This window comes from Myripristis murdjan, chromosome 7, assembly GCF_902150065.1.
Source record: "Myripristis murdjan chromosome 7, fMyrMur1.1, whole genome shotgun sequence".
In the NCBI taxonomy this organism is placed as follows: domain Eukaryota; kingdom Metazoa; phylum Chordata; class Actinopteri; order Holocentriformes; family Holocentridae; genus Myripristis; species Myripristis murdjan.
This window is the reverse complement of record NC_043986.1, coordinates 14111740-14138025: the sequence shown is the minus strand read 5'-3', so window position 1 is coordinate 14138025 and position 26286 is coordinate 14111740. Positions and strand designations below refer to the sequence as shown.

Sequence of the window (26286 nt, the reverse complement as noted above, 5' to 3'; positions counted from 1 at the left end):
AAATATTTAGAGTCAGTGACAAAATTAACCACTTTTGTGTCTAAGCAATTTCAGACGTGCGGATTTACAGGGATTTTTTAATGAAGTAGTGGGAGCTAGTTCTTAAAAAATATCACACCTTCCTTTGGCTGATGTTTTTTGAAGTCACAATGAAATGGCATTTTGAAACCATCTTGCTCACTTAATTCACACATTTTCTGTTCAAACAGCTTGTCGGGACAGGGCTTAACAATGTAAACCAATGTGTTATCAGTTGGGGAGAGAAAGCTGGTTTTATTTGACAGGAGGTATGTGATTTCTCATAAATGTGATATCTTTACAGGTTGAAAATTGTGCTCACACCCACTAGTTCCTCATGATGTTACGATTGAAGATGCACTGATTTCCAAGAAGAAGGAGTAGGTGGATTTTTATATGAAAAATACATACATACATATGACAGAAAAGCAAATTTGAATTCTGAAACTGCAAATTCTTTTGAAACTAGTGAATATTCTGGCATGGCAAAGTAGCTAAAGCTCATTGTATTTCGTCGTGACTTTAAACAAGAGATTGTGATGGTATGCAGTCGTATCTTGCACACAGCTTTCCCCAGACACTGCCAAATGGTATACAGCAGCATCCAGGTATCTGTCAGTTATTATAGCATATTTTTGCCAAACTAGGCACTCGATGTGCCTCATTAATACTCATCAGATTTAGCAAAACACCAAGCTGGGAAACACCACTTGAATCAAACACCATCCAATATGTTGATTTGCAACATTAAGTTGCGGTGCATTGGTTACCAGTCTTAATGGTTGTATCTTTTACAGTGACCAGTCATTTATTTCTGGTCCAGTAAAAAAAAGTATTGGGACATTAGGGATTAACCACAATGCACCATTACCATTCCATTATGAACTCTATCTCGAAAAAGGGTTATGTTAACAATTTGGGACAGCCTGAGGACTGGAAGAAAAATCCCCAAGTTATCTCAGGAAATACAACAGCTGACACATACAGAATCTTCAGCCTGTGACCTTATGTTCCCTTTTCATAACACAGCTACAGAATGACTTCAGCCTTTATCTTGGACTAAGGGAATTCATTTCTCTTAGCTGTAACGCCTAATCTGAATATCAGCTATTCTACTATAAGTGCCCGGGAGACGAAGAACTGTGCACGAGTCCAAGTAGGATTGCAGTGGTCACCTTCAAATGACAAGCCTCATTTATCTTCTCTCACGCTCCTGTTTGTGGTTTGTGTGTGTGTACATATATATATATATACACACACACACACACAAACACATATATATGTATTGTTGTATGTTCTCTCTTCCCTCCAGCGCCCCTCTTTTCTCCTTTTTCCCTGCTCCTTCATGTGTCGCTCTCCTCCTAACCTCTGTCTTATAGTCTGTGGCACTCTGTCCTTCCTCCTGTCTCATCCTGAGATTGTTGTCACGTTCGCTCTCCTCTTCTTGCCCTTTCTTTCTTCATCTTCGTTCCCCCTCTCGCTCTCTCTCTCCCTCTCTTTTTCTCTGTCTCTTTCGTTCTCTCTATCTCTGTGTCTGCTGTCTTGCAGTGCTGCAGGCTTCTCTGGCTGATGTAATTTATGCTATCTCCTTTGCTAGTGTGAGAGGAGAGCGTCCTGAAGCCAGCACTCTTCATGCAGAGTGCTCCTCGGGGAGGCTGTGAGCCAGGACTGACTGACTGAGCTAGTCTCTTTCTCTAGTCTCTGTCTCTCTCTCTCTCTCTGTCAATTTCTGTTTCGCTTCATCCCCCTATGCACAAAGCCCTGGCCGCACAGTGAAAAAACACTAAATATGCACCGAGATATTGGGGTAATTGAAGGCACCACATAATTGCTGTCAGCTCCAAAGGTAATTGGAGGTAGTGTCACAGGTATTCGTTCAGCGGTCAGCCGTTATGCCAAAATGTCAGGCTTGCATTCAGGTCATATTCATTCCACTTAGTGTAAGGGAACTTGTGTGACTCTGAAGTGTACGCGAAAGGAGAATCTGTTAGAAGTTCATTGGCAGATTGGATTTTTAGCTGTGGTAAACATTTCATGGTGAGTCTTGGAACAGAAGATGATTTGATGTTGACTGAATATGTTTATGTATGGTTGCAGGATTGTGAGCCATTTCTATGACAACAGAGAAGGCTTTGGCTGGGGAAATGAAGAGCGCAATGGAGGGTGACGCCAGGAGAACCAATCAGGTGGGAGTGCTGCGGAACTCACAGCAGCTGTAGATCATTTTACTCTGGCCTTTCAATCACTCAGGGGCCTTCTGGCTCTCTGTTTGATATGCAAGGCAGCTAGCCCCTCTGCCTATGCCAGCAACTTAACATCTTAACATCTCAGAGCAGCTCACACCACATTGTGCATTTGATGACTGCTTCAAATGATCAAAGATGTTCTCTCTGGCTTTAATTCACTTCCCAAGACAATTATGCATGCCACTTGGACTCAGATTTAAAGCATTTTCATTAAAAACAAAGGAATGGCGATACTGCTGGTGATGTAACTTCTGAAGCTGACTCACTTAGAAGAAGGAGTATATCTCACAGGTTCCAGAGGACCATGGAGAAATGGATGATAGCTCAGAGAAGACCCCCAGCAAGGCCTCCAAATCTCCCCAGAAAAGCAGCAAAAGGCCCAAGACTGTCCCTGTCAAAGTCACTCTACTTGACGGCTCAGACTATGAGACTGCAGTTGAGGTATGATTTTTAATTGTCATTGCTTGGCTGTACAAAGAAGATGAAAAAAATCCTCATCAGTCCATACAATAAAACTTTACCAGACTAATAGGGTTAAAGAGACAATTAGCTTCTAATATGCATTCAATTAATGTCACAAGCTGCACAATGTTCGCATTACAAAGAGTTATCCTTGGGGATTTTTTTCCTCATTAGAAATACTGTGGATAAAATGGCAAGTGTGGATAAAAGAACTAGGGAAAAAAAAAGAAGTCAAAGGATATTTTTTGCAGCGCTATCAAAACAGTGCTTGGCTGGAAATGTACACATCCTTGAAATTCATATCTCGCTCTGCAGGGTGACAAGAGAGAAAGCATTTTAAGAAGCTCATGTACATCTGCCCCCCGTTTGAACAGAGCCCTTGACTCAGCACAGCACACCACAGTATACTCCTCAGTGGGATTTAGCTTGCCTCGCGCTGTGGTGGTAACACACACTACTGACTCAGGGAATGCAGCTCTGTTGCTATTTTCTCTGAGAGTGGGAGTGACAGGGGGTAGCGAGGATGAGACAAGCTCGGCATTGTGGGGGATGGAAGGCACAAATGAGCATTCCTGTGTTTCCGTGCAGCCTGCGCCTTTAACCTTTGTGTTTGTAAACAGAGCGGCATGGCTTGATGAATTCAGACCGCCGCTGGGTTTATTTTACTCTGGCCCACCTGCTCCACATGATCACTTATGACAGAAAATTGACGGGCATGAGGGAGATTCTGGGCGGGGCTTCCAGGGCTTCCATGAATCACATTAAAGCCAGAACTGTAAACCCCTCGGTTTCTGCCTGTGATGGAGTGTGATGTGTGACTGGAATGATCGTGTTGGCTGCTCGGCCTCATTCAAGACAAACGTATTCCCTTTATGGCGACCTGTCAGCCACGTGACCTCACAGATATTAGTTACAACAGTCAGGGAGCAAAGAAATATGTTGGCCGTCCTGACTGAGGTACCCTCTCCACCCCCTAAAACACACACACACACACACACACACACACACACACACACAGCTTCCCCCGTCAATCCAGCATTCTATCATGCTTTCTGTCTTTTTCTTACTGGTGTGCACATGTGCACGTGTTCTCATGCACGTACTCACACACTTCTTCACACCACCTAGGCAGTGGCATCGGAGATATTGGGCTTTGACAGGAAATCCATACAGTTGACAGATGAGCGCTCTTATGTTCGACCGGGGAGAAAATAGAATGGAGGAGGGAAAGACGAGGAGGAAGAGATAGAGCAGGTGGGGGGATGGAAAGAGAGGAAGAGCCAGTCAGGTACTAACTGGGTAGTTAGGTACCATGAGGAGGGAGTACTGGAGCGCTTGCCTGTGTCTGTATGCAGATGTGTACAGTGGAAAAGGAAGGACATGCTGATGAATTTGGTTGATCCCCAGGTGTCGCTACAGTAATTACAGCCATGATGTCCAACGGGCAACTGAGCCGTGATGATATAAACCCAGAGAAGCAGTCCACACTTCACTCCTATTGATCTTTGGCACACAACATTATAGATATTGATTTGGCACAGTGCATTTACATTGTCCAATCCTTAACCTCAAGCTATACTGTTGATGCAAGAACTCCCACATGTGCTTATTCGCCTGCTTTCACCCCCATGTCTATCAACACAAACACACAAATATAGGGAAACTACCTATTATTAATTTCCAAAACATATTAAATGAAAACATCTGACTTTTCACATAATATCCGGAGACCACTGTGCCCACATTTTAACTAATTAAACTTTGGCTGAACTAAAGTTTTTCTGTGCGGTCCCACTCCATCAAATCCTTCTATTAATTTTCACGGTTCATTCATTTTTGCTGGTTAACCACATGGCCATCTGAGTTTCACAAATCATGGGGCTGGCACTGTTTTCTTTGGGTCTGCTTTTCTCAATTCATTATATTCTGTGCCGCTGATATTTCAGTGCTCAGCTGTTATTCCTAGCCAGCCAAAATATTTAAGATGTGCGTCACTCGTGCAAACAGTGGTAGCAACTGTATTGTCCCCATTCTTGCATTTCTCCTTCATCTATTCCACAATATCTCTATAGATAGTTCTGTTTTCTATAGGGTGGCACTACTTTAGTAGCTTATATTGTCATGCCAAACAAAACATTCTTGCAACTTTCTATTGCTGACTTCTCCAAACACTTCGTCTCGGAGAGAGAGACAAGCGTGCAGTAAAAAGTAGGACGATGTACAATAGCTACAGCTGTACATAAACACGGGCTAATAGCATTCAGGCTGCACACTCAAATTGCCTCCTCAGAGAAAACTACCAGTCCCATGAAATGTGAAATTCATAGGTTGATGTGGTTAACAAGTTAAATCAAAATGAATGATTCATTGGGCTGAGACTAGGCTCTGTTTGCCCTCAAGTAGATTAAAGGATGATAAAATCAGCATTTATTTGTAGATTTTGTATTCTTACTTTGGATGGTTATTCATTAATATCACAATGTAATAACTTTTGCCTGCGGCCCCCTTTGGCTTGCGCACATCGAGATATCTAGGGAGGTCAGAGTACACGTCAGCTCCGGACCAGTATATCAGGATTTTAGGGAATTCAGCAGGATGGATGGATGGATTTTCTCTGGACAACAGAAAACAAATCTGAGATATCTTATCATCCAATTGCCCCTGGTCTCTTAAATATTTGATATCACTGGAAACTTGGGAGTCTTTACTTCACTTAAGATTGAGTGCTGTAGCTATGAACAAACCCAGGCTATCTAAATTTCATTGCAGTGCAAGACCTACTCCTGCACAAAGTAAGTTTAATACATCTTTCTCTAGTACTCGATTCCACAGCACTATCCCTCCATTTATGTTTCTTAAAGTAGAGAAGTTCCAATAGGTTTGCTAGCTTATTGGCTAGCTATTAACCCATCCATTCACATACTGTCTCTCTTCATCTTGTTTGCATGGGTGAGGCGATCAGCAAAATGGATTTCTAGGATTACGGCAAATGGCTGCTAACACAATCAGCCCATAGAACTAGTGGCAGAAATGTGATTGGAGCCAATTGGAGCGACGACGAAATCTCATCAGCTGCTCCTGAATTGGTTGCCATGCTTGGGGGATCACCTGAAATGTGTGTTGCAATTTCATTTTGTTGGAAAATCGAATATATGCTCCCCCCAAAAAATCTCAGGCTACAGCCTCTGCCTGTTAATCAACACTGCACTCTGTCTTCTTTGCCCATAGCAGCTTCATAACATTACAGCGCAATCTAGATTGCAGTTTATTTAATCAAGAGACAGGTTATGTTTAATGACTAATTAATTAACCTCTCATAGATGCGTGGTATGGCATCTATATTACTTGCTCGCTTCTCTGACAAGAGCTGAACAAAGCTGCATGGCCCTGTAGTAACGAGAGATGCAGAAAGTGGGAGAGGGCACACGCACACACAGAAGGGACCTATTACTTCTGTTTCCATGGTAACAGCTGCTTGGTTGCTTTGTCGCCATAGGAGCCAGGTTTCCCTGGGAGATGAATATGGCGTGTGTGTGTATGTGTGTATGTGTTTGCGCGTGTGCGTGTGCGTGGGTGTGCATGTGTGTGTGGAAACAGCATTTGCCAAGGCCGCCTGTGCAACCCACAGAGCCCTTGTTTTCAGCCCTGAAGGGCTAGATAGAAAATAGGTGTGGTCTTGTGAAACACCAGGGACGTGAAATGCAATTCCTCCCCTCATATAAGCATAGTCTATATTCTATGTACTGTAGCTAGTCTCATGCAGCAGGGGTGAGGACATAATGAATACTGAAATTGCCTTTCAGCTCACAAAGGCTGAGCTTTTATGCTGGCATTTTTCTATGCTTTCACCTTATAAAATCTGAATGAAGAGTAAATAAAGAATAAAATAAAAGTAACAGTGGATTAAATTATCAAACAAACACCCAATTCTAGACTAAATGCAATATTTTACACTACACTGTGGCATCAGCGGGGTCCCATTACAAATTCTCATGATATATCTTTATGACCTTCTGCTGTCTCTCTGTTGCACCGTTCGCTGTTTCACTGTTTCACTGTTTCTCTGTTGCACTGGTACACCTGCACCGTGTCACCTGTCTACATGCTGTGTGTGCATGTGTGTGCGTGGGAGCTTTCACATGTTTGTGTGTGTGTATGTGACAGAAATTTGCCAAGGGCCAGACCCTGCTGGACATGGTGTGTGGCCATCTGAACCTGCTGGAGAGGGACTACTTTGGCCTCACTTTCCAGGATGCGGATAACACCAAGGTCAGTGACGCAGTCTGGATTTTTATTACCTGTCTATGTTTATGTTCTTTCATAAATGTTCATTACAAAAATTCTTAAAGTTGTAATAATGTCACCTAGCCTGCACTTAATTTATTGATCAGTTTTATTTCTATTGTAGTGCAGTAATTGCAATATGTGTAACTGCTGAAATTGCAGTGTAAAAGATTATCCTGCTGTATTTTATTGCTGTGGGGTGAAAACCATGCATATCCTAAATGTCAGCTGTTCAGTAACTCTAACTCTTTTTGACACTATCCAATTTTGAGAGGATTTCATCAGCGCAAGAGGTGAGAGAACTTCCTCCACCCATGGAATACGTGACGTGTAATCCTCATATTGAAGTAAAACAGGACAGTGACCAAAATTGGTGTCACAAGGTTTTCAAATGAAAATAAATGACAAGTGTCTTGTAATTGCTATTCACAATCCAAGTCCTGAAGAGGAACTGCTGCTTTTGATATGTAACTCTTTTCCACATCCCACTTCAGGGAACAACTTTTGTATAGTCCAAGGCCAAATACTGATGATATATTTAGCAGAAATGTGAGAAGAAAGAAATCCCTTTACACACATCTTTGAATAACTTATCTTGGTTGTACTTTATCACGGATTTTCAAGCTAACGGCAAAATATAGTTGTCGTGAGAGACTTGGCGAGCCTGATTGTCCTTTTTACGTGTGATAACGCAATAAGGCCCTGATTGCCCCTTTACCTGTGATTGGCGGTGGGGTCCACTTGCAGAATGAGAGTGGCACAGATAGCCTTTAACCTTCAAAATGTGGTTTGAAGCAGTTGGCCTTTTAAAATGGCGTACAGGGTCTACAGCATGCCACGAAGGCCTCTCTCAGAAAACTCCAGTGACATTAAGCCAAGCGAGCTGGATTCAACTGCCATTTATCCCCCAAATATTAAGCCACTCAGCGTTTATGGAACCCTCCTTCCCTTTCCCTGAAGTGCGAATATATTTGGCTTTCAGCTAAAGAAATAGATGTGGAAAAGAAGAGCACAGCAAGGGAGCCATAGTGCAGAAAAGGTCTCGTAGAAAAGGGACTATAGATGATTTTGCTGAGGTGGATTTTCTCAAGAGGATTTTTGTCTTCTGTTTATCAGAATTGGTTGGATCCTTCAAAAGAGATTAAGAAGCAAATTCGGGGTAAGTGCAGTAGCCACATACTCACACATACACACACTGTCCAACAAACCGGGCACTTTTTATTTTAATGAACAGGGACTCCCTCACAAAAAGAGCATTAAGTGTTTGTTGTCGGTGATTTGTCCACAGTTGGATCCTGGAGCTTTGGGTTTTCTGTGAAGTTCTATCCCCCAGATCCCTCCATCCTTATTGAAGACATCACAAGGTAGGTCTGGATCCAACAACAGACTTTTTCACTTAGCATTCAGAGAAAGATGATGGACCTCTTTCCATCCCTATTACATTTGTACAAAGTGTCTGTGACTACACTATAAGTTTACTAATGAAAAAAGCTTATGCCTGCCTACATAGAGACACACCCAAAACCACTGATTTAACCTGATGAAGGTCTGAGGACCAACAGTGTCCAACAACAGAACAACAGACAACAGTGTGTGGGAGCTTTCTGTTTCCGCTACATTATAAGTTTGTCTGTATTACGCCCATAATGATTACAAGACTGCTGAAATGCATACAATATATGCTGAATATATACCCTATATACATAATGTTTTAAGGTTTGTTTGTACTGATATAAGCACAGTGATGTCCAAATCAAGCTCCAAGATCAGGTCCAGTTGAATTTGAGTCAAAAGGGTGACCCCCAAAGACAAAGTCAGCACTGAGGCTGGTGTAAATTTAATCTTATCCAAGCCCAAGCCCAAAGCAAGCAGTAACTTGAACATAATTTTACTGCATATAATGATGTGTTATAACTGTATTACAAAAAACCACAGCACTACCAGGATCCCTCTTGCCTTCAATGGAATTAACCCACTCAACCCATTCAACTAAGATTCGAAAAGTACAGTTCAGTGTTTTGTTTTGTTTTGTGTGTTTGTTTTAATTCCAGTCATAAAACCCAAATATAAAAACTAGATAATGTGTTTAAATATTTAAGGCACTTTTTAATGAGCAGTCTTGACTGTGTTACTGATACATAGGCACCAGACTCCCGGTGATAATCTAAACTAAGGCTCTGCAAGACAAGACAATACAGAGAGAAACATATCTTTATCTTTATCTCCAGCCGTACTCCTGCAGCTTTGGAGCCATCCTGTCAGAGACAAGATGCCTCAGGTCCTTTTGAATCTGTTTTAGTTTTCGCTTTCTCCTTGGCATTCTTAACCACAGGGTAGCTCAATACTAAACCCACTCTCAAATTAAGTGGAAAAGCAATTCACACCAAACCTCAAAGTCCTATAGGCTTTTTTTGCAGATTACTCTAATTACTCATTTCCTTTAAGACAGTGTGCTATATTGCCTCCCTCTCCAAGGTCCCACACTGTAGCAGGATGCCAAGTTACAGCTCAGACTGCGTGAGCCCCTCTGACATCTGAACATTGGAAAGGGGCTGTGGCTAAAACTGAAAGCCCACTGTGCATTCAGAAAGTATTCAGACCCCCTTCACTTTTTTCAGCTTGAGAGGATTTGCAAAGAAGAATGGCAGAAAATCCCCCAATCCAGGTGTGCAAAGCTTGTTGCGTCATACCCAAAAAGACTCAAAGCTGTAATTGCTGCTTAAGGTGCTTCATCTAAGTACTGAGTAAAGGGTCTGAATACTTATGTAAATGTGATATTTCATTTTTTTCTTTCTAATAGATTTACAAACATTTCTACAATTCTGTTTTCACTTTGTCCTTATGGGGTACTGAGTGTAGATTAATGAGAGAGAAAAATGAATTTAAATGATTGTAGCATCAGGCTGCAAAAGTGAAAAAAATGAAGGGGGTCTGAAAACTTTCTGAATGCACTGTACATAGGTGGAATGGATGGAAGTTTTAACAACTAACCTAAAGGGTTCTGTGAAAATTAAAACAACAGGAACAGTGCAGATTACATCAAAATGCCAGCAAGATATTAGCCTAACTTACTGGTCCTTTGCAAAGTATTTGGTGGCAGCCCTAGCCTGCTGTCCCAGCCTCACTTTGGGAAAGCCGGCCCTGCAGGACACCTTGAATGGGAGACTGTAGAGCACTGCATCTGTTTTTTTTTCCACCGGTATTTTTTTTCTCTCCAATGTAAGGACACTTCATGGTGTTTTCTCACTTGGAGGGGCATCTAAGAGGGCACCTTATGATGGGCACCTAGCCAACCTCACATTTATCCCATTGTAAGGGCACCTGTCCTCTTGCACCACATTACATTCTTTCCACTGGAGTTTCATCCATTAAGAAACTACCCGCATTTTGTCACATGTAGGGACTCCCTTTACAGCACTGAATCACATTTTATCGACTGGAGGGGCACTTCTCCATTAGAGGAGCACCTAATTCATTATAATTTATTATTATCATTATTTATTGCATTAAAGGGCACCCTAGGGGGCATTCAATCTATTTTTCCCTTGTGAAGGGCAGACAATGGGGCACTTCCTCTCTGTTTGGGTGCTCTAGAGGGCTCTTCAGCAATGCTTTTTCAAATATGGGGGCATGGGGGCTGGTAAGTGGACCAAGTGCATGTCCAAAACATTGAAAAAGTGGTCTCAAGGCTGCAGTCGATGCCCAGAGTAGACTCATGTACCTCTGTCTTGGCTACCACATTAATATCTGTTTGCTTCCATCCCCTGTGTTTCTCCAGGTACTACCTGTGCCTCCAACTGAGGGATGACATTCTGTCAGGCCGTCTGCCCTGCTCCTTCGTCACTCACGCCCTGCTGGGCTCCTACACTGTCCAGGCTGAGCTGGGGGACTACGAGGCTGAAGAGCACGGCCCCGACTATGTCAGTGACTTCCGCTTTGCTCCCAATCAGACACGAGAGCTAGAGGAAAGGGTGATGGAGTTACACCGCACCTACAGGTTAGGGGAGCTAATATTTCAAATGATGTATGACTTTTATGGTTTTACTGATTAAATTGCGTATCAAGATCATAATCATAATGGTAAACATAAGCTTTGTTGGTTTGTGTGATGAATCTTAAGGTGATGAATGAGATCACGTGTGACATTTGTACCACAGGGGAATGAGTCCTGCAGAGGCAGAGGTGAATTTTCTGGAAAATGCCAAGAAGCTCTCAATGTACGGTGTGGACCTACATCATGCCAAGGTATAAAGATGCCACCAAGGCCAAGAGTGCTCCCAAACCTTTCATCTGTTAACACAGTGCTGTTCGAAGTACATGTTTTTAAGTGCTTTTGATGCTCTTTGCCTGTGCCCACCAGGATTCAGAGGGCATTGACATCATGCTGGGTGTGAGTGCCAATGGACTGCTTATCTACCGAGACCGTCTAAGGATTAACCGGTTTGCCTGGCCCAAAATCCTCAAGATTTCCTACAAGAGGAGTAACTTCTATATCAAGATCCGTCCAGGAGAGGTAAATACACACTATCATTGTCTTGTCTTTTGCATCTTGCTTGACTTAGTAGCACTTCACTGCACAATTATTGCAAGCACAGCCCCAGCACAACAACTCGCAGCAGTCATTCCTGCAAAGCTGAGACAAGTTGGATAAAGCATGATATGGTGAGGAGCCAACTTCACATTTCTATTTCATGGTTTCAGAGTTGTTGAAATTACATCATTGTCTCTTTGACTCATTCCAAGAAGCATAAATAGTCATTTCATGGTTCAATGAAAGTGTTACTTCTGAGATCCTTCTGTAGTAAACAATGTGATATCTGACAAGGAGTGTGTTTTCAAACACTATTTATAGGGGTTTGAGATACCATTCTTAAAGATAAGGCTGATAGTTCATGTTTTGTGCTTCTGAAAAAGATTGTCTTCTGCTTTGCTGACTTCAAAGCATGTTTGGCCAGTTGAGGATTTGCTTTCATCAAGGATTTTGCTTGTGAGTGTTAGTGTTGCATTATGGTTCCTCTGGTTTTAAGCTCCTAAAAAGATTATAAATTGCTGTTTTTCCTTCATTCTCTGGCCTTCAGGGTGTCTTCAGTGTGTTTTGTACTCACTGTTAAACTGACATTGACATCTTCATAGTGAACAGTGCAGAAACTCTGCGCCTACAGTTTGTTCCACAGATCTATTCTCTTAAGCCTGCTGTCACTTCTAATTTGCATAGAGTGTCACCACTGTGTTTTATTCTAACATGTCCCCAGACAATTTTTTTTTTATCTGAAACAAAAGTTACTTTTAACTCATGAATGGAATATGCCTTTCTTTTAAAGTTGCCTGACTCGCTAGTTTGATAACAACCTATTGATTAGAGAGGGTCTTCTTCTATTCAGGCCATTGAACTTCTGATGGACTGAGTGCATGGATTGCTCATTTGTGGAACAGTCAGAGATGGAAAATCTACCTGACATGGCAGTGGAGAACATGAGAATATATTTCTGCAAGTAAACAGAAAAACAAAATTGATTTTTCCATTGCTGCAGAGTAAACACAATTCACCCCACCACCGTCGCTCCATCTTTCTCTCGACTCTCCCTTCACTCTTCTTTTCTTTCTCCCTCCGCCCCACTCCCACCGCCTTCACTCATTTCCTTCACTCCTCAAGTATGAACAGTTTGAGAGCACCATAGGTTTCAAGCTGCCCAACCATCGGGCGTCTAAGCGTCTGTGGAAGGTCTGCATTGAGCACCACACTTTTTTCAGGTATGACATAGCACTCACAGACACACAGACAGGCTGTTTTTTTTGCACTGCGAGACACTGCATGCACTGTAACACTTCAGCACAGTAGAGATGCCCTTCAAATGACACTCATTATACAATGGCCTCATGAGTGGAATCTATAATAACTCTCCGAGTACAAAATCTTCATCGGGATGTATCCCTACCTACACAGTCTAATGAAATGTACTTCACTATAGTAGGGAGTTGTAGAATATCTAACTATGAATAGTTGTGGTAATTTTACACCAGCTGAACCTTCCTCTAGGTTGGTTTCCCCTGAGCCGCCTCCCAAGGGCTTTCTGGTGATTGGCTCCAAGTTCCGCTACAGTGGGCGGACCCAAGCCCAGACCAGACAGGCCAGCGCTCTGATTGACAGGCCTGCCCCACAGTTTGACCGCTCCGTAAGCAAGCGGTACCTGCTGCCTCGAAGCATGGATGGAGGTGAGAACACTGCTGACTCCACTCTTTTCAGGTTACAGGATGATACCTCAGCAGCACCAAATAACATTCACAGTTCATAGGTTCGCTCATTTTTTCCTGTTTACGTTGCATCATTGGTATGTTTATGTGTGTCTTACTTGAGATATGTGGTCCCGTTAAATGCATCAATCCTCTTCATCTAAAAATTTGATTTTGCAATCAAGGTGGTTGACTATTTCCCTCCCCTCCTTCTTCGACAGCTTCAGCCCTAGGCGACAGCATGGACCAGCTGTCCCAGAGAAGCTCCAGCGAGCGCACTCAGTTCACGTCCAGAGACGACCTGGACCAAGAGGGCAGCCTGGATCTAGACCACGATCAGTACCACTATCAGGACCAGGACCAGGACCAGGACCAGTACCTAGACCAGGAGCTGGACCAGCATCTAGGGCAGTACCAAAATCAAGATCAGGAGCAGACTCGAAGGGCCCCTGTCTCCACATCTGGCAAGACATTGGAGCTTAAGGTACAAGGCGAGAGGATACAACACTGTCACAACTACCACATAAACTGTGAACTTGCTTTCATCTCATCTCTCACCTTTTCTTGTTACTGGAGTTTATGGTTGAAAAGCCAAAAGCCTGGAAGCTGTACTCTACTGTGCACATAGTATGCATACATTATTTGCTATTATTCATGGAGGTGCTCATGAAATATATTAAGCCATAGCCCCATCAATAATCTCCATAATCATCTGATTCCCTTGTGCTAAATACAATATATGAATGAAATGTTGCAGTCACAGTGTGAAAATGATTTCATCTTTTGAGGTGAGCCGAGGGGCTATATGGAAAAAGCAACTGTACACAGCACTTGCAGTGTGCTGAGTCTAAAAAATCCCATATGAACTTTTGACTAACACATCTAATCCCTTTCTCCTGCATTCTTTTTTATTTTAGAATGTAATCCCTATCCCCATTCTGTCTTCCCTTGGCCTGATTTCTTCCCGTCTCTGCTCCCCTCTCCATTCTCTTCTCCGTTTTTTCAATCTCCTCCTAAAATCTAACTTGACCTCTTTCTTTGAGCTTATTTTTTTTACCCAGTGTCCTCTTCTATTCTAACAGTACTTCTCTATTCTCCCCTGCTGTAATGTTAACACGCCTTGCTAACTGCTCTCTTTTTTTCTGTCCCGCTCTCTCTACCACCCCCTCCTTGCTTGCAGGGTGAGGAGGCAGGCTCGCCAGTAGACTCAAAGCCAGAGGTATTTTGGCCATGGACACTAGTGTCTGTCTGTGTGGTTGTGGTTGCAGTTGGTCATGCATCATACTGTGTGTTTGTTCAGCATGGCCTGCCCCCTTTTTGATTGTTTATTATGCCCCTGCAGGGAATGTTATTTTGAATTGTGTATATCACATTTTTCAAGATTCCATTGTGTATAATCCATGGGAATCGTGTGGATCACTGTTGAGATAAACAGACATAGCACATTCGATAAACATATATTCAGGCTGTTTAGTATTTGGTCAGGCAGTTTTTTTTTTTTCAGAGTTAGCCCACCGAGAATCAATTTAGTTAGAAACTGTGTTACATTTACATTTTAAGCATTTAGCTGATGCTCTTATCCAAAGCAGCAGGACAAGCGCTCTTCAGTTGTGAGCACATGTTCAGTGGTGTCTGTCTATTACAGCAACCCTGTGTACACTGAAATTAGAGGGATTAAATGCTATTAATGGGATAAAGTGATGGTGCAGAAGTACTGTGGACAATTTAGTGAAATCAGCTGTTCTCTAGTTGATAGATCTCCTGGCATTTGGAATATCTAAAAGGCTAATTGGATGATTGTAATGTCATACTGGCATCAAATTAGCTCTGCATCGTTGTTTATGTCTTCTAAATATCCACAAATTTGTTTTAGACTAGGTGTTATCTATTTATATGGTATTGCTGTTGCTGTATGTTTGGCTGTGTATGTAATACTGGACCCAGTGGGAAGTAATGACCGTGCCTTTGTGGCAATCCATTAAAGACACTGAGAGATCTGGTCATTCATAATTCCGTAATACCTCCACACTAAATGTTTGGAGAAAGAAGTATGGGAAACAAATCTCTTTCTCCAAACATTTATGTTCATCAGTCTGCCGATGCCTTCATTGATTGTCAGATGTCTGACACTGGAATGGACTCTCCCTTGTGTTCTTGGCAGAACATTAAAAGGCTAGACTGCCCAATGTCTCGAGGGTGTGAAATGTTTCTGCTTGTCTGTCCGTATGGCTGCCTGCCTTTTTGACTCACCTGCAGCACTTTACCCCTTTGTCTCTGCACACATCTGTTTCCCACCCCAACGCTCAATCTCCTGCATTGCTTACTGCGCCCACTTCATCTCAATTGTCCCACCTTGGGCTCTCCCATCTGTTGGACAAGGATCTGGCCATCCCTCGGCCCAAACAGGAGGTACTGCTTGTCCTCTCTCTTTGCCGTGTGCTGTATGTCACCCTTACTAGGTGTGCTGTGCGGTCCTATCTATCATTGTGCCTGTGACTTATTGTTAGAAAAACAGCGATAGAGTTGGTACTTACTCAAGTCCATTCAGTCATTCAGTTCTTTTTACCCACAGCTCACACTGTTCTGTTCACCATCCTCTTCAAAGTATTGTGCACGTTCCTCTCATATTTTATTTGAACATTACGACCATCTGAATTTGAGGTTTTGATCAGTTAAAAGAATACAAATCCAAGAAGCCTTGTGGTTCATCTTTCAAAGGCTATAACGTGCTCACCAGGGCACAGGGCAAACTAGGGGTGTTGCGATATACTGGTTTTGACGATAACCGTGATATCATGTTAATAATATGCATATGATAATATTGTGTAAATAACCCAGCACCTGTTAAATTATTTCCACTTTTTTCAATTCTTGCTTTGTCCCCCTCCCCAAATGCCACACACACGTACACACACACACACACACACACACACACACGAGTGCACAACCTGATGTGGTTACAGACTCACTCAAAATACAAGTGAAGGCTCACTTGCATTTTGAGTATAATTCGTTTGCCAAAAAAGAGACAAAATGCACAAAAACAAAGTTAAAGATGAATTTGACTGATTTTTATTATTGTTAGGCTATTTTTGTTAAATTGTCTATAGATATGGTGACAATATTGTTATTGCTTTTGGCCCCAATGCTCGTGTTGTGAAAATCTGATATCATGACAGCCCTAGTACAGACCTTAAAACGCTAAGCTTTATTTTAGAACACAGGTATTTTATTAAAACAGTGAACTAACATCAAAGTGCTTAGAGAAAATGTCAAGATCTCGATAAGATTTCATCACTGGCTTCAATCGTTAACTTATCTTACCTCTATAGACTAGGGTCTTTGTCAACTGTAAAGATTGACTGATGCAAACATTCATGCAACATGGTTTCAGTGGATATAAAGAGGTCTACATCTGTAATTGGACATTTGTACCTGGACATTTGTTGTGACATTCCTGCACCACATCCTTTCCAGAGTTTAACATGGAATTTCAATTCCATTCCATGTTTAGTTTAATTCTGAAAATGCCTGAAAAAAAAAAAAAAAATTGGATTTTAACCTATTGTAATTTGTCGATGTGACCTCCTCTGTGTGAGCAGCAGTTCTTGGATAAACCAGAGGATGTTCTACAAAAGCACCAAGCCAGCATCAATGAGCTGAAGAGAGCTCTAAGGCAGCCCAACAGCAAACTGGCCCAGAGGGAGAAACGTCTTTCCTCAGCTACACCTCCTGGAGGAACCCCAGAGAGGAAACCGGTAAGACTGAGCCCCTATTCCCTACCTACACTGTAGAGCTAATGGTGCCTATTTGCTTTTACTCTTGTCTTATTTAATCATCATTTTTAATTTATTTCTTTTTTTATTATTATTATTTTACTTTTCTTTTTTTTTTTTTTTTTTTTTTTTTTATAAATGCATTGGAATGGAAAATGCCTCCTCTCAGTCTTTGCTGTTTTCCTATTTTTTTTTCCCCAGTCTTCCCATTTTCTGTAAAAACTGTGACTCCTTTAGCCAAAAAAAGGGAGAACAATTCTTGAATATTAAAAAAGTCTGGTATGCAAACACATGTCACAGCTTTGTGTAATCATAGGTCCCCAAAATATTGCTTTCACTTTTTCAGTCTCTGTGATTTAAATTTGAAATGAGCATTTCTTCATGTGGTGGTAAGAGTGATATCAGTGATATCAGATGGAAGAGTAGTGTATCTAGCTAGGCTAATGAAACTGTCTACTCTATGTCAACATAGGCAACTGGTGATGCCAAATTGATTGACAAGCAAGATGTTAATGAAGGCACAGTGGATACTTACTCTAAAGTGGAAAAGAATAAGACTCCCCCATATAAACAGCACCTTGGAGGTGATCCTTCTATGGTTAGAGACATGTTTGTGGTTCCACCTTGGAATGATACACAGCCTATGGATAGTGATATTGGACAAGAAGCAAATATGAACAATAGGGATTCTTTGAGAAGTAGGACAGGAGGAACCATACCCCCAAAGCAGGAAATAGAACTGACAACAACTAATGTATTGGACATGAACCCGAGGGATAAAGCTGTAGCCAGTAATGGACATCCACATGGAGCTGTATTCACAAGAAATGCTATTCAAGAGAATGGATATGGCTCTCCACCTGCAAATAAGCCTTATGTCAAACAAAGGACTGAAATGAAAAATAGTGAGCTGTGGCATTCTCAGTATCAGCATAACTTTCATCAAGAGAGAGCAAAGAACTTTGAGGCTCCAGTGGCACTGGATTCTTTCCCAGAGGGCAATGGGAGCAGAACTGAAACTGAAACGAGGCATTGTGAAGCTTGGAAAACAAAAGAACCAAACCCTGTGAGAGCCAAAGATTGCAGCAAAACTGGGAACTCGCACTCAGAAGTCACCAGAATAGTTCCTCTCAAGCCACAGAGATCAAAGAAGTCTTTGAATAAAGGGAACAAAGGTGTTGTACATCCTCAAACAGAAAACCAGGTCGATGAAGGCATCATTGGCGCAATTGGGGATACACAGATGACGAAATCACTAGAGGGACCCAGTGAAACTGAAAAGAGAGTGGATGATATGGCTATAATGCAGTCTGCCACAGACAGTGTCAAGCAACATTCGACAGCCAACAAGTATCATACTGAAGCTACAATGTCATGTCAGCAGCAAGCTCAGTTGCATCAACAGCTTAAGAATGAGTTGTTAGCCCAACAGGAGCTCAGGGATCTGAGGGATATCACCGGACTAAGTCAGTGGACAAGTGAGGGCTTGCTACATGAAGACCATCTTCAAAACTATCCAGAATTTAAAGAGAATCTCTTATCTAGCACCAAGTTATCGGGCAACCAGACAGCTCCCCCTCAAACTCTTCCTCTGAAAACACAGTGGTCCAGAGAGACGGGGATTTGCAACATGCAGAGCAACATGGACACCAGCTACATCCACTACAGGAACTCCAGCCAAGAAACAGCCAAGAGGAAGCAAGCGGTAAACCACCTGCCCCCTAACCTTTTTGTCAATCATCGGAAAGTAAAGCATTGCATGAGCTTCAGGCGATACCGTGCAAACCTTGTTTTTACCATCCAAAAAAGTTACACACATGTACACACAGAACTCATGTGGCTGTGTATAAGAAGGTAAAAGCTCACGATCCTTCGCATCGCATCATTGACCGACTTAATTCACGCCCATGGTCAAGGGGGCTCATTGCTCTCTCGTGTTCCCCTTCGCAAAGCTTAACATCTGCTTGGCCATTTCAGAACCCTACAGGCCTTTTTAAGCAAGGTTTCCATTGCTTAAGCTCCAGGCGTTCCTCTTACTCCACCTCTACTTGTCACGTTAACATCTGGTCTCTCCTTCCAACATCATCCTCTTTTCTCCCAGACTAAAGGTGGTTGCTGTTGCAAGGAGTTCAAGACCCTCCCACCATCTTTTTTGAAGCTTTTTTTTTTTTTTTTTTTTTTTTTTTTTTGTAAATGTAAATGTTTTTGTAAATGGCTGAGAAGGGCATTTGTATCAAATGTTCAGCCTTGGCACCTCTGTAGCAATAGCAGTCAATGGAAAGTCGATTAGGTGTAATTACTGGCTGCAGAGTTGCCAAGATTTTTCAGGGCTTAGGTATCTATATGCTGTATTTGTCAATATGAATACCTGTTTCCTGAAAAATAATTATCTAATCAAACCTTTCAGTGCATGGCATTACCATTGCACTTGCAGTCATTTTTAATGATGTCAGCCTGGGGAGTACAGCTTATGTGCATGCAAGTAGCAGTAGCCTCAAGCTATTGAGTCTGTGGGATTCATAAATGTATGTTTATTTTACAAGTTTGTCATAAGCCCAGTAGTCGACTGATGTTTTTTTTTTTTTTTTTTTCATTTTATAGATAAGAAGAATGCAACACAGTCTGATAATCATATAAAAATCAGTGAGATTAAAACCTTTCTGAAGAGAAGATAGCAAATGAGGTTCCAGTCAATATGAAAATGAAATCTTTTTATCAGCCATGTTTTGTGCTCCACACAGTGCACCCCAACACATTTGTAATAGAGTAACAGTGAATACTACTAAATTCTCTTTTTCTCTATTCAGTGTTACTAATATATTCAACAACAACATAGCTATGCTCAGGTATTATTGTTCGTGGCTGTGGTGCAGTTCTATCAACTGTAACAGGCTTTCATCGTTCATTATTTTTGCCCGCTGTTTGTTTTCTTCTTTAGGAGACACCTCCTACACCTGCCATTCACGAGGAGCCTCTCAATGAAGCCTCAGTGAGTCAGCTCTCAGTCTTTTTTCCTAGTCTTTTTTCCCTTTCCCCTGTTAATTGCTCCCCTTTTTCAGCTACTTCTTTAGAAATGAGTAAACATACCTCTTTCACTTAAACCACCTGCAGGTTTTTTCCTCACAGTTCTCTCATTGGTTTTATTTCTGTTTTTGTGGATTATTTTTGATTTGTAAAACTTGTTTGAATGTATGATTTCACTAATCTGGTTTCACTGAGTGTTTTAATGTAAAAGCATTAATTCGTCTGCCACATCTTCCACAGAGGGAACCATGGGAGAGACGTCTGGGCTCTGTATCGGAGGATGACCAGGACCATGAGACCCTGTACTTGAAGGAAACCCATCTGGGAATTGAGCGCAAATGCTCCAGCATCACAGTCAGCTCTACATCCAGCCTGGAGGCTGAAGTAGACTTCACCGTTCTCATGGACCTCCACACAGGCATGGAGGAGTTCTCCAGGGGCATGACGGAGCTGGGCGAGAGAGATCTATCGCCAGATGGGGGTCTTTGCCTGGGTATCGACCTGCTCCAGCAGCAGGGCCCCTCTGAGCCACCTCCTCCCTTGATGTCAGCTCCTGTTTCCCGAGGGGCTAGCAGCAGCCCACCCGCTAAACACATCCAAGCTGAAGAGGTTCGGCCGGAGGTCAAACGCCACGATGTGCAGGTAGTCTGAAGTTATCTAAAATTCTGAGGGTATACTGTTCACACTAAGCATGTTTGGTGTGGCTTATTTGAATTCTGGAGCATTTATTCCTGTATACTGGGTTTGTTTGAGGAGGCAGAACAATACCATTTGATCTTTACTGCGCACAAAATAACTGCACTGAGACTGCAGGTCTCAGTCCTCTTCCAAACAAGCTGCATTGCGGTTCATTAGAAGTGTGAATGCAATTTGAAGCAAATACAGGAAGCAACCCCATTGGTATTCTGATTTTAAGGAGCTGCTAATACACCGTTAAACTATTTCTTTCTGTCTTCTTAACTGGTGTGGAGACCAGAGAAGGTAAATTATAGCACAGCGTGCAGACAGGTATGCTTAGCTGAAATCAACCTCCACCTTCACCCGACTCTCCCAATCCACTGATACTCTAACCCTGCGGGATACCAGGTTACCAAAACAAGGTCCTGGTGAGTCCATGTGACCTTCAGTTACAAGCTCTGGTTTGCTTGTGGCAGAGCAGTGTGAAACTAAACAAACCAAATGAAAAAAAAACTGCAACAAAGTAAGCCTTCCCACTGTGGTTCAGAAACCACAAACTACATTTTGTTTTGTTCAAAAAACAGAACAAACTGTAGGTGTGATCACACCCTAAGTGTTTCTCACAGTCTTTCATGTGTCTGTTCAGTGTCTGTTGTTAGTTTTTATGTCGAAGTTCATCCCTTGAGTTATCCTTTTTTTCTTGTGCATTTAGAGCTTGTGTGAATGTTTGTAAAGGACTAGTGTTGCGAGAGTAACAGTGCTTTAAACTATTCTAGCTTGTTAATGCTAAATCTTGGCTTTTTCTTCATCTCAAGCCTGTTGTACCCAAAAAACCAAAGAGGTCTGTGCCAGTGTCGTCATCAGTGGACCGAGACCACTTACACAGAGACGGCAGTCGTGTCACCACCATCACAGCACTGAGCCGAGAGGCCAGTGATGTGATGGTCACACCAACAGTGAGGAAAACAGATGTCAGGACTGAGACACAACCCAACGGTTCAGAGGTCACCACCACCATTGTGGAGTTCACAGATCAGGTGAAGCATTTTAGTACTGTCGATGAAAAGACTTTACTCCCCTGTTGTGGGCTTGTGTGGCTGCTGTTCTGAGTAAGACGCGTCACAAATTCATGTTTCTGTTTCAGGATCACGGTATCGGCGGCTTAAGCCAGGTTTCTTATTCTACTAGAGAGAGTGTATCCCCTGTGAGTACATTCTGGCTGACCTTTCCAATTTTAACTCAACCTGCAGCATGCTCACTCTACTGTAGCTCCCCAGGGTTTAAACCTACTTCTCCTGCAAAGTGAGTGAGTCTGTGAACCAAAGACCTGCATTTTTGAATGTGTGCCTGACAGGAGGTCCTAGAAAATCTGAAAGGAGAAAAGACAATTATTGTTGTTTTATGACCTGTAATGGTTTGTATTTTTCTGTGTGTCTGTGTTTATTTGCTTAATACTATAAGTTGTTCTACTCTGCCAGGTGCATATGAGCAGTCTGGGAAGAGAGGCTTCAGGGTCGCCCATCCTTGTCACTGAAAATGTTACATCGGCAACCACTCATGTCACCAAGGTAGTGAAGCCTATATAAAACTTGAAAAATGTAACATCTTATGTATAGAAATACCATATTTTTGTTTTTGCGACAAGGGTATTTGCTGTGTCTGAATGCTCCAGTCGTGGCAGACAAGCTTGCCGTCTGCTGCTGGAACTTATTAAAAGGAAACGCTGCTGTGTGTTGCAGACGGTGAAAGGAGGTTATTCAGAGACCAGGATTGAGAAGAGGATCATAATTACAGGAGATGATGATGTGGACCAGGAACAGGTGAGTTCAGATGGGGAACTGGCTAGAATGCAGAAATGTCACATCATCCATGCTGTGAGTTTTGGACAGCCTATACTGATATCCACACCTTTTAACTGAACCTACTTATTGCCAGTTTTTTGTGTTAATATGTAATATGAACATTTTCATACTGCAACAACATTGAGTCTTTGAACCAGAATTACAGTTTCGATGATGGACAGAAGTGTCTGAAATGGCATTTAGGCCCATCATGAGAAACTACAACTCTCCTCTGAAACCTATACTTATTACATTTACATTTCTTTAGTGTTGCCAGCTCTTTTAAACACGGCGACTGAGTGACATCTCTTAAGTGTTACCAGCTCCACATATTCAATGGTGGGGGAAATCTAGCATCCATTACTGCTTTCAAATCAAAATCAGAATCAAATTTATTTGCCAAGTGCATTGCATGCATTAGAAATTTGTTTGGTGAGTTTGGCGAGTCAACCCACTGAAACACTCACAATTATACCTCTAAAAGCAAGGCTAGATAGAACTAAATAGATCAAAGACAAATGGAAAAAAATAAGGCAGAAATTGGCAATATTAATAAGTTGTGACTAGTGCGAGACTGCATGGTTAATTCGAAACTGATTTTTAATGGTATAATTGCTCAATTAAAAACATCAATGCACAATTAAATGAATGAATAAAATGTCCCAATAATATGCAGGTCCCTTGCCAGTTTTGTAGTCTTTTTTATGTAACTGCGGTCAGAGGGAAACCTCCATAATATTGGCAGGGGATGACACGCCTGTCCAATATTGAATTTTAAATAAATAGCCAGTATTAACCTCATATGTGGGAAAACGTATGTCTTGCTGAGCTCAGATGCAGAATCTAGACTCATAGAACATCCATAGAGGTCAATGGAAATTTATAGAAAAGTTGTAGAAACTGCTTCCTCTAGTATTTGTCTCTGTGCTCCATATTGTATGATAAGCAAAGCATTCATCCTTCCCTTGCAGGCACTGGCTATTGCAATACAGGAAGCCAAGCAGCAGCATCCAGACATGCAGGTCACCAAGGCAGTTGTTGTCAGGGAAACAGAATCTTCCACTGAGGATCCATATGGAACATCTGAGGTACAGGTGCCATCCTGACTTCAAACGGTAATATCTGGCCAAGATTTAGCCCGACCGCCCCCCTTTGAATTTCAAGGGTTTAAGGTTGCCTTTCTCTTCTTTTTATCTGCAGTCCTGATTTCCTGAGTCAAGAGTGCCCCCCTTAGGACGAGACGTGTCAGTGCCCAACCTGAATTGCCGCCCACCACCCCAACAGACAGACTACTGCCAGTGGTGCTCTAATGGAGACTGATGTATACCCACATGCACGCACGCACGCATACACACACACACACACACACACACACACACACACACACACATTCACTTGTAATCCTTCCCAACTGTCCACCGCTGTAACAGGACTCCTTCAAAACCACCCTTTTACTTACCAACATTTATCACTTTATATTTTTATTGACACATCACTCCATCAATGAGCTCACTGAATACTCACTAGAATGAAAATGATAGACATGCTGCAATGGAAAATATTACAGTAAAGTAAACAACATTTCATGAGCCTTGATTTGTCAACAGCATGGCACCAGATTTCCAAACATCTGGAACAATTAAAGAGATAATCCGACTAAATTCCCTGCAAACCTCTCAGGGTCTCTACATTCAAACCATTTGCTTCAGCGCAATTATTCTGCAAAGGTCAAAGGAAAGTAATGGAAAAGGGTTTTTTTTAGATCTTCTGTGCACTTGTCACTCACTGTAGAATACTCCAATGCCACGTGCGTGCTCATCCCATGTTGCCAGTATCGATTGATGAGGAAAAAAAACAAACAAACAAAAAAACAACAAAAAACAAAACAAAACTGGGGATGAAGGAACATCTTTCCCATGTCTTGTTGCACTGGAGAAAATGGACGATGCCCTCCTCCACCACAAAGAACTGTTCAGGCTCCTGCTGTGTGCTGGAAAGAATTTAACCTAATGTGTGTGCTTATGTACATACCAACTTTGTAAAGAAGTGACAGTATTCATTACATTGTACCTCCAGTAATGTTAAAAGCATGCGGTGAAGCAGGGTTTAGTAAGGGCAGAACGAAACCTACCCTTAGTTTTCATATTTGCATATCAGGCCAAATCTATACACATGCTTTGCCCCACTCCTGAAACAGATTGATGAAAACGTTATTGGGTATGACACACAAACTACAGGAAATTTGAAAAAGCATAATGCTGTGCCAGTGAGCTCTGTGTTCTGCTCTGTTGTGGCACTGACTTAAGTGTGCATTATGGAGCAGAGTCAAGATGGAGAAGCAGAGTCATTCTGATTGCCATCTTTCCCTCCGTCTGAGTGAACTTAATCCAGTTATTTAACATAATGTGATGGGTGAATAGTGATAATCCTTTGAGGTCGTGTGAGATGATTACAGCTGACGCATCATGATGGACTTTGTTTGGACTTTTTGAATTGCCATAAAGATTTCTAAATATGGCGTGTGATCACCAAGAACGACTGGTGCACTCGGTGTGCGTGTTATATTTATTCAAATGGTGACAGTGTAGACTCTGAGCATGTTGCTGTGACAGAATGAAATTAATTTACCTCCTTTTCCCAACCTTTTGATATGCTTTCACATTCAGCTGCATATAATACCACTTTGGTCATTTTGTTTAGTAAGTACATAGAGCTGGCTCGCAGCCGAATGTGCTGCTGCCACTGTAACACTAGTATTTGAGATAATGTTTGCATGACAATGACTTGCATTATTAGATTAAATTGAGCAATATGAATATTAAGTCATAAAAATGATGGATCATGATATCAGAATTTCCAGACCTATGTGGTAGATCTCATGGGGAAAAAAAAAAACAAAAAAAAAAAAAAACAAAGTAAGGGCCAAATTATTCATACTCTAAACTCAAAACTAAGCTCTGACTTGCGTATAGGAAATTAATCTTCCTGACAGGAAATTAAAACTTTTAGCACAGAGTATTCATCATAAAAAGTGGGAAATGTTAAGCACACGGTATATTCAGTTTTGTTAATCCCTAACTGTAAGAGCAGCATAGCGGCTTCAATCTCTTCCTTCATTTACAGGCTTTTATCTGTTTCATCTTACACTGAGGCATCTGTGCTGCTCATAACATCTTTTCTAGCTTGCTGTAGTAGCAAAAATTTCAATTTAGACTTGAAAGATCATAGGTAAGGCTCTCATGGTGTCTGCATCTGGCTGTGACTACTGATATTCATTCAGTGATGTTTATTATACATTGAATTCTATGACAACTTTAAACTCTGGGCAAAAAAAAAGGATGTTCATTTTACAAGATGTCCTGCACTGCTGAAATGCTGAAAAGGCATTATTAATAAGAGCCCTTTCAATACTCTTTCAGACAAAGTATTAAAAATTATACCTAGGAGCAGAATCTTTTACTTTGTTCAGTTTTGGTGTGTTTTGGTACATGGGTGTTAGAGGGATGCCATAGACCTTGTAGTGTGCCAATGTAAGGTAGCAGTCAAGCTGTACAAACTCTGATTTTGTATGAACTACTTACAGTAACTTTATATGAAGAAGACACTTTTCATGACTTAAGTGCCAGAAAGTCAACTACATAAACATGACATGGTTTTCCCTTTAATTCAGGGTGTCCTGACATAACATTGCTTGCCAAATTTCTCCTTAAGGAAACAACATATTTT

General features: G+C 41.8%; 1 protein-coding gene across 1 annotated transcript; it reads left to right on the top strand.

Annotated features, from left to right (window-relative positions):
- Window positions 1–2132: 2132 nt before the first annotated feature.
- On the top strand, window positions 2133–24737 carry LOC115361988 (band 4.1-like protein 1). The gene is made up of 25 exons (XM_030055734.1): window positions 2133–2204; window positions 2556–2705; window positions 6891–6995; window positions 8127–8169; window positions 8299–8374; window positions 10789–11007; window positions 11168–11255; window positions 11371–11523; window positions 12664–12761; window positions 13048–13223; window positions 13463–13725; window positions 14422–14460; window positions 15621–15650; window positions 16844–16999; window positions 17490–17601; window positions 17683–18341; window positions 18399–18722; window positions 19956–20006; window positions 20282–20683; window positions 21535–21756; window positions 21864–21923; window positions 22198–22287; window positions 22459–22539; window positions 23532–23648; window positions 23761–24737. The coding sequence occupies exons 1-25, from the start codon at window positions 2133–2135 to the stop codon at window positions 23764–23766; spliced, it is 3792 nt and encodes a 1263-aa protein (XP_029911594.1). The 3' UTR covers window positions 23767–24737.
- The last annotated feature ends 1549 nt before the right edge of the window (window positions 24738–26286 follow it).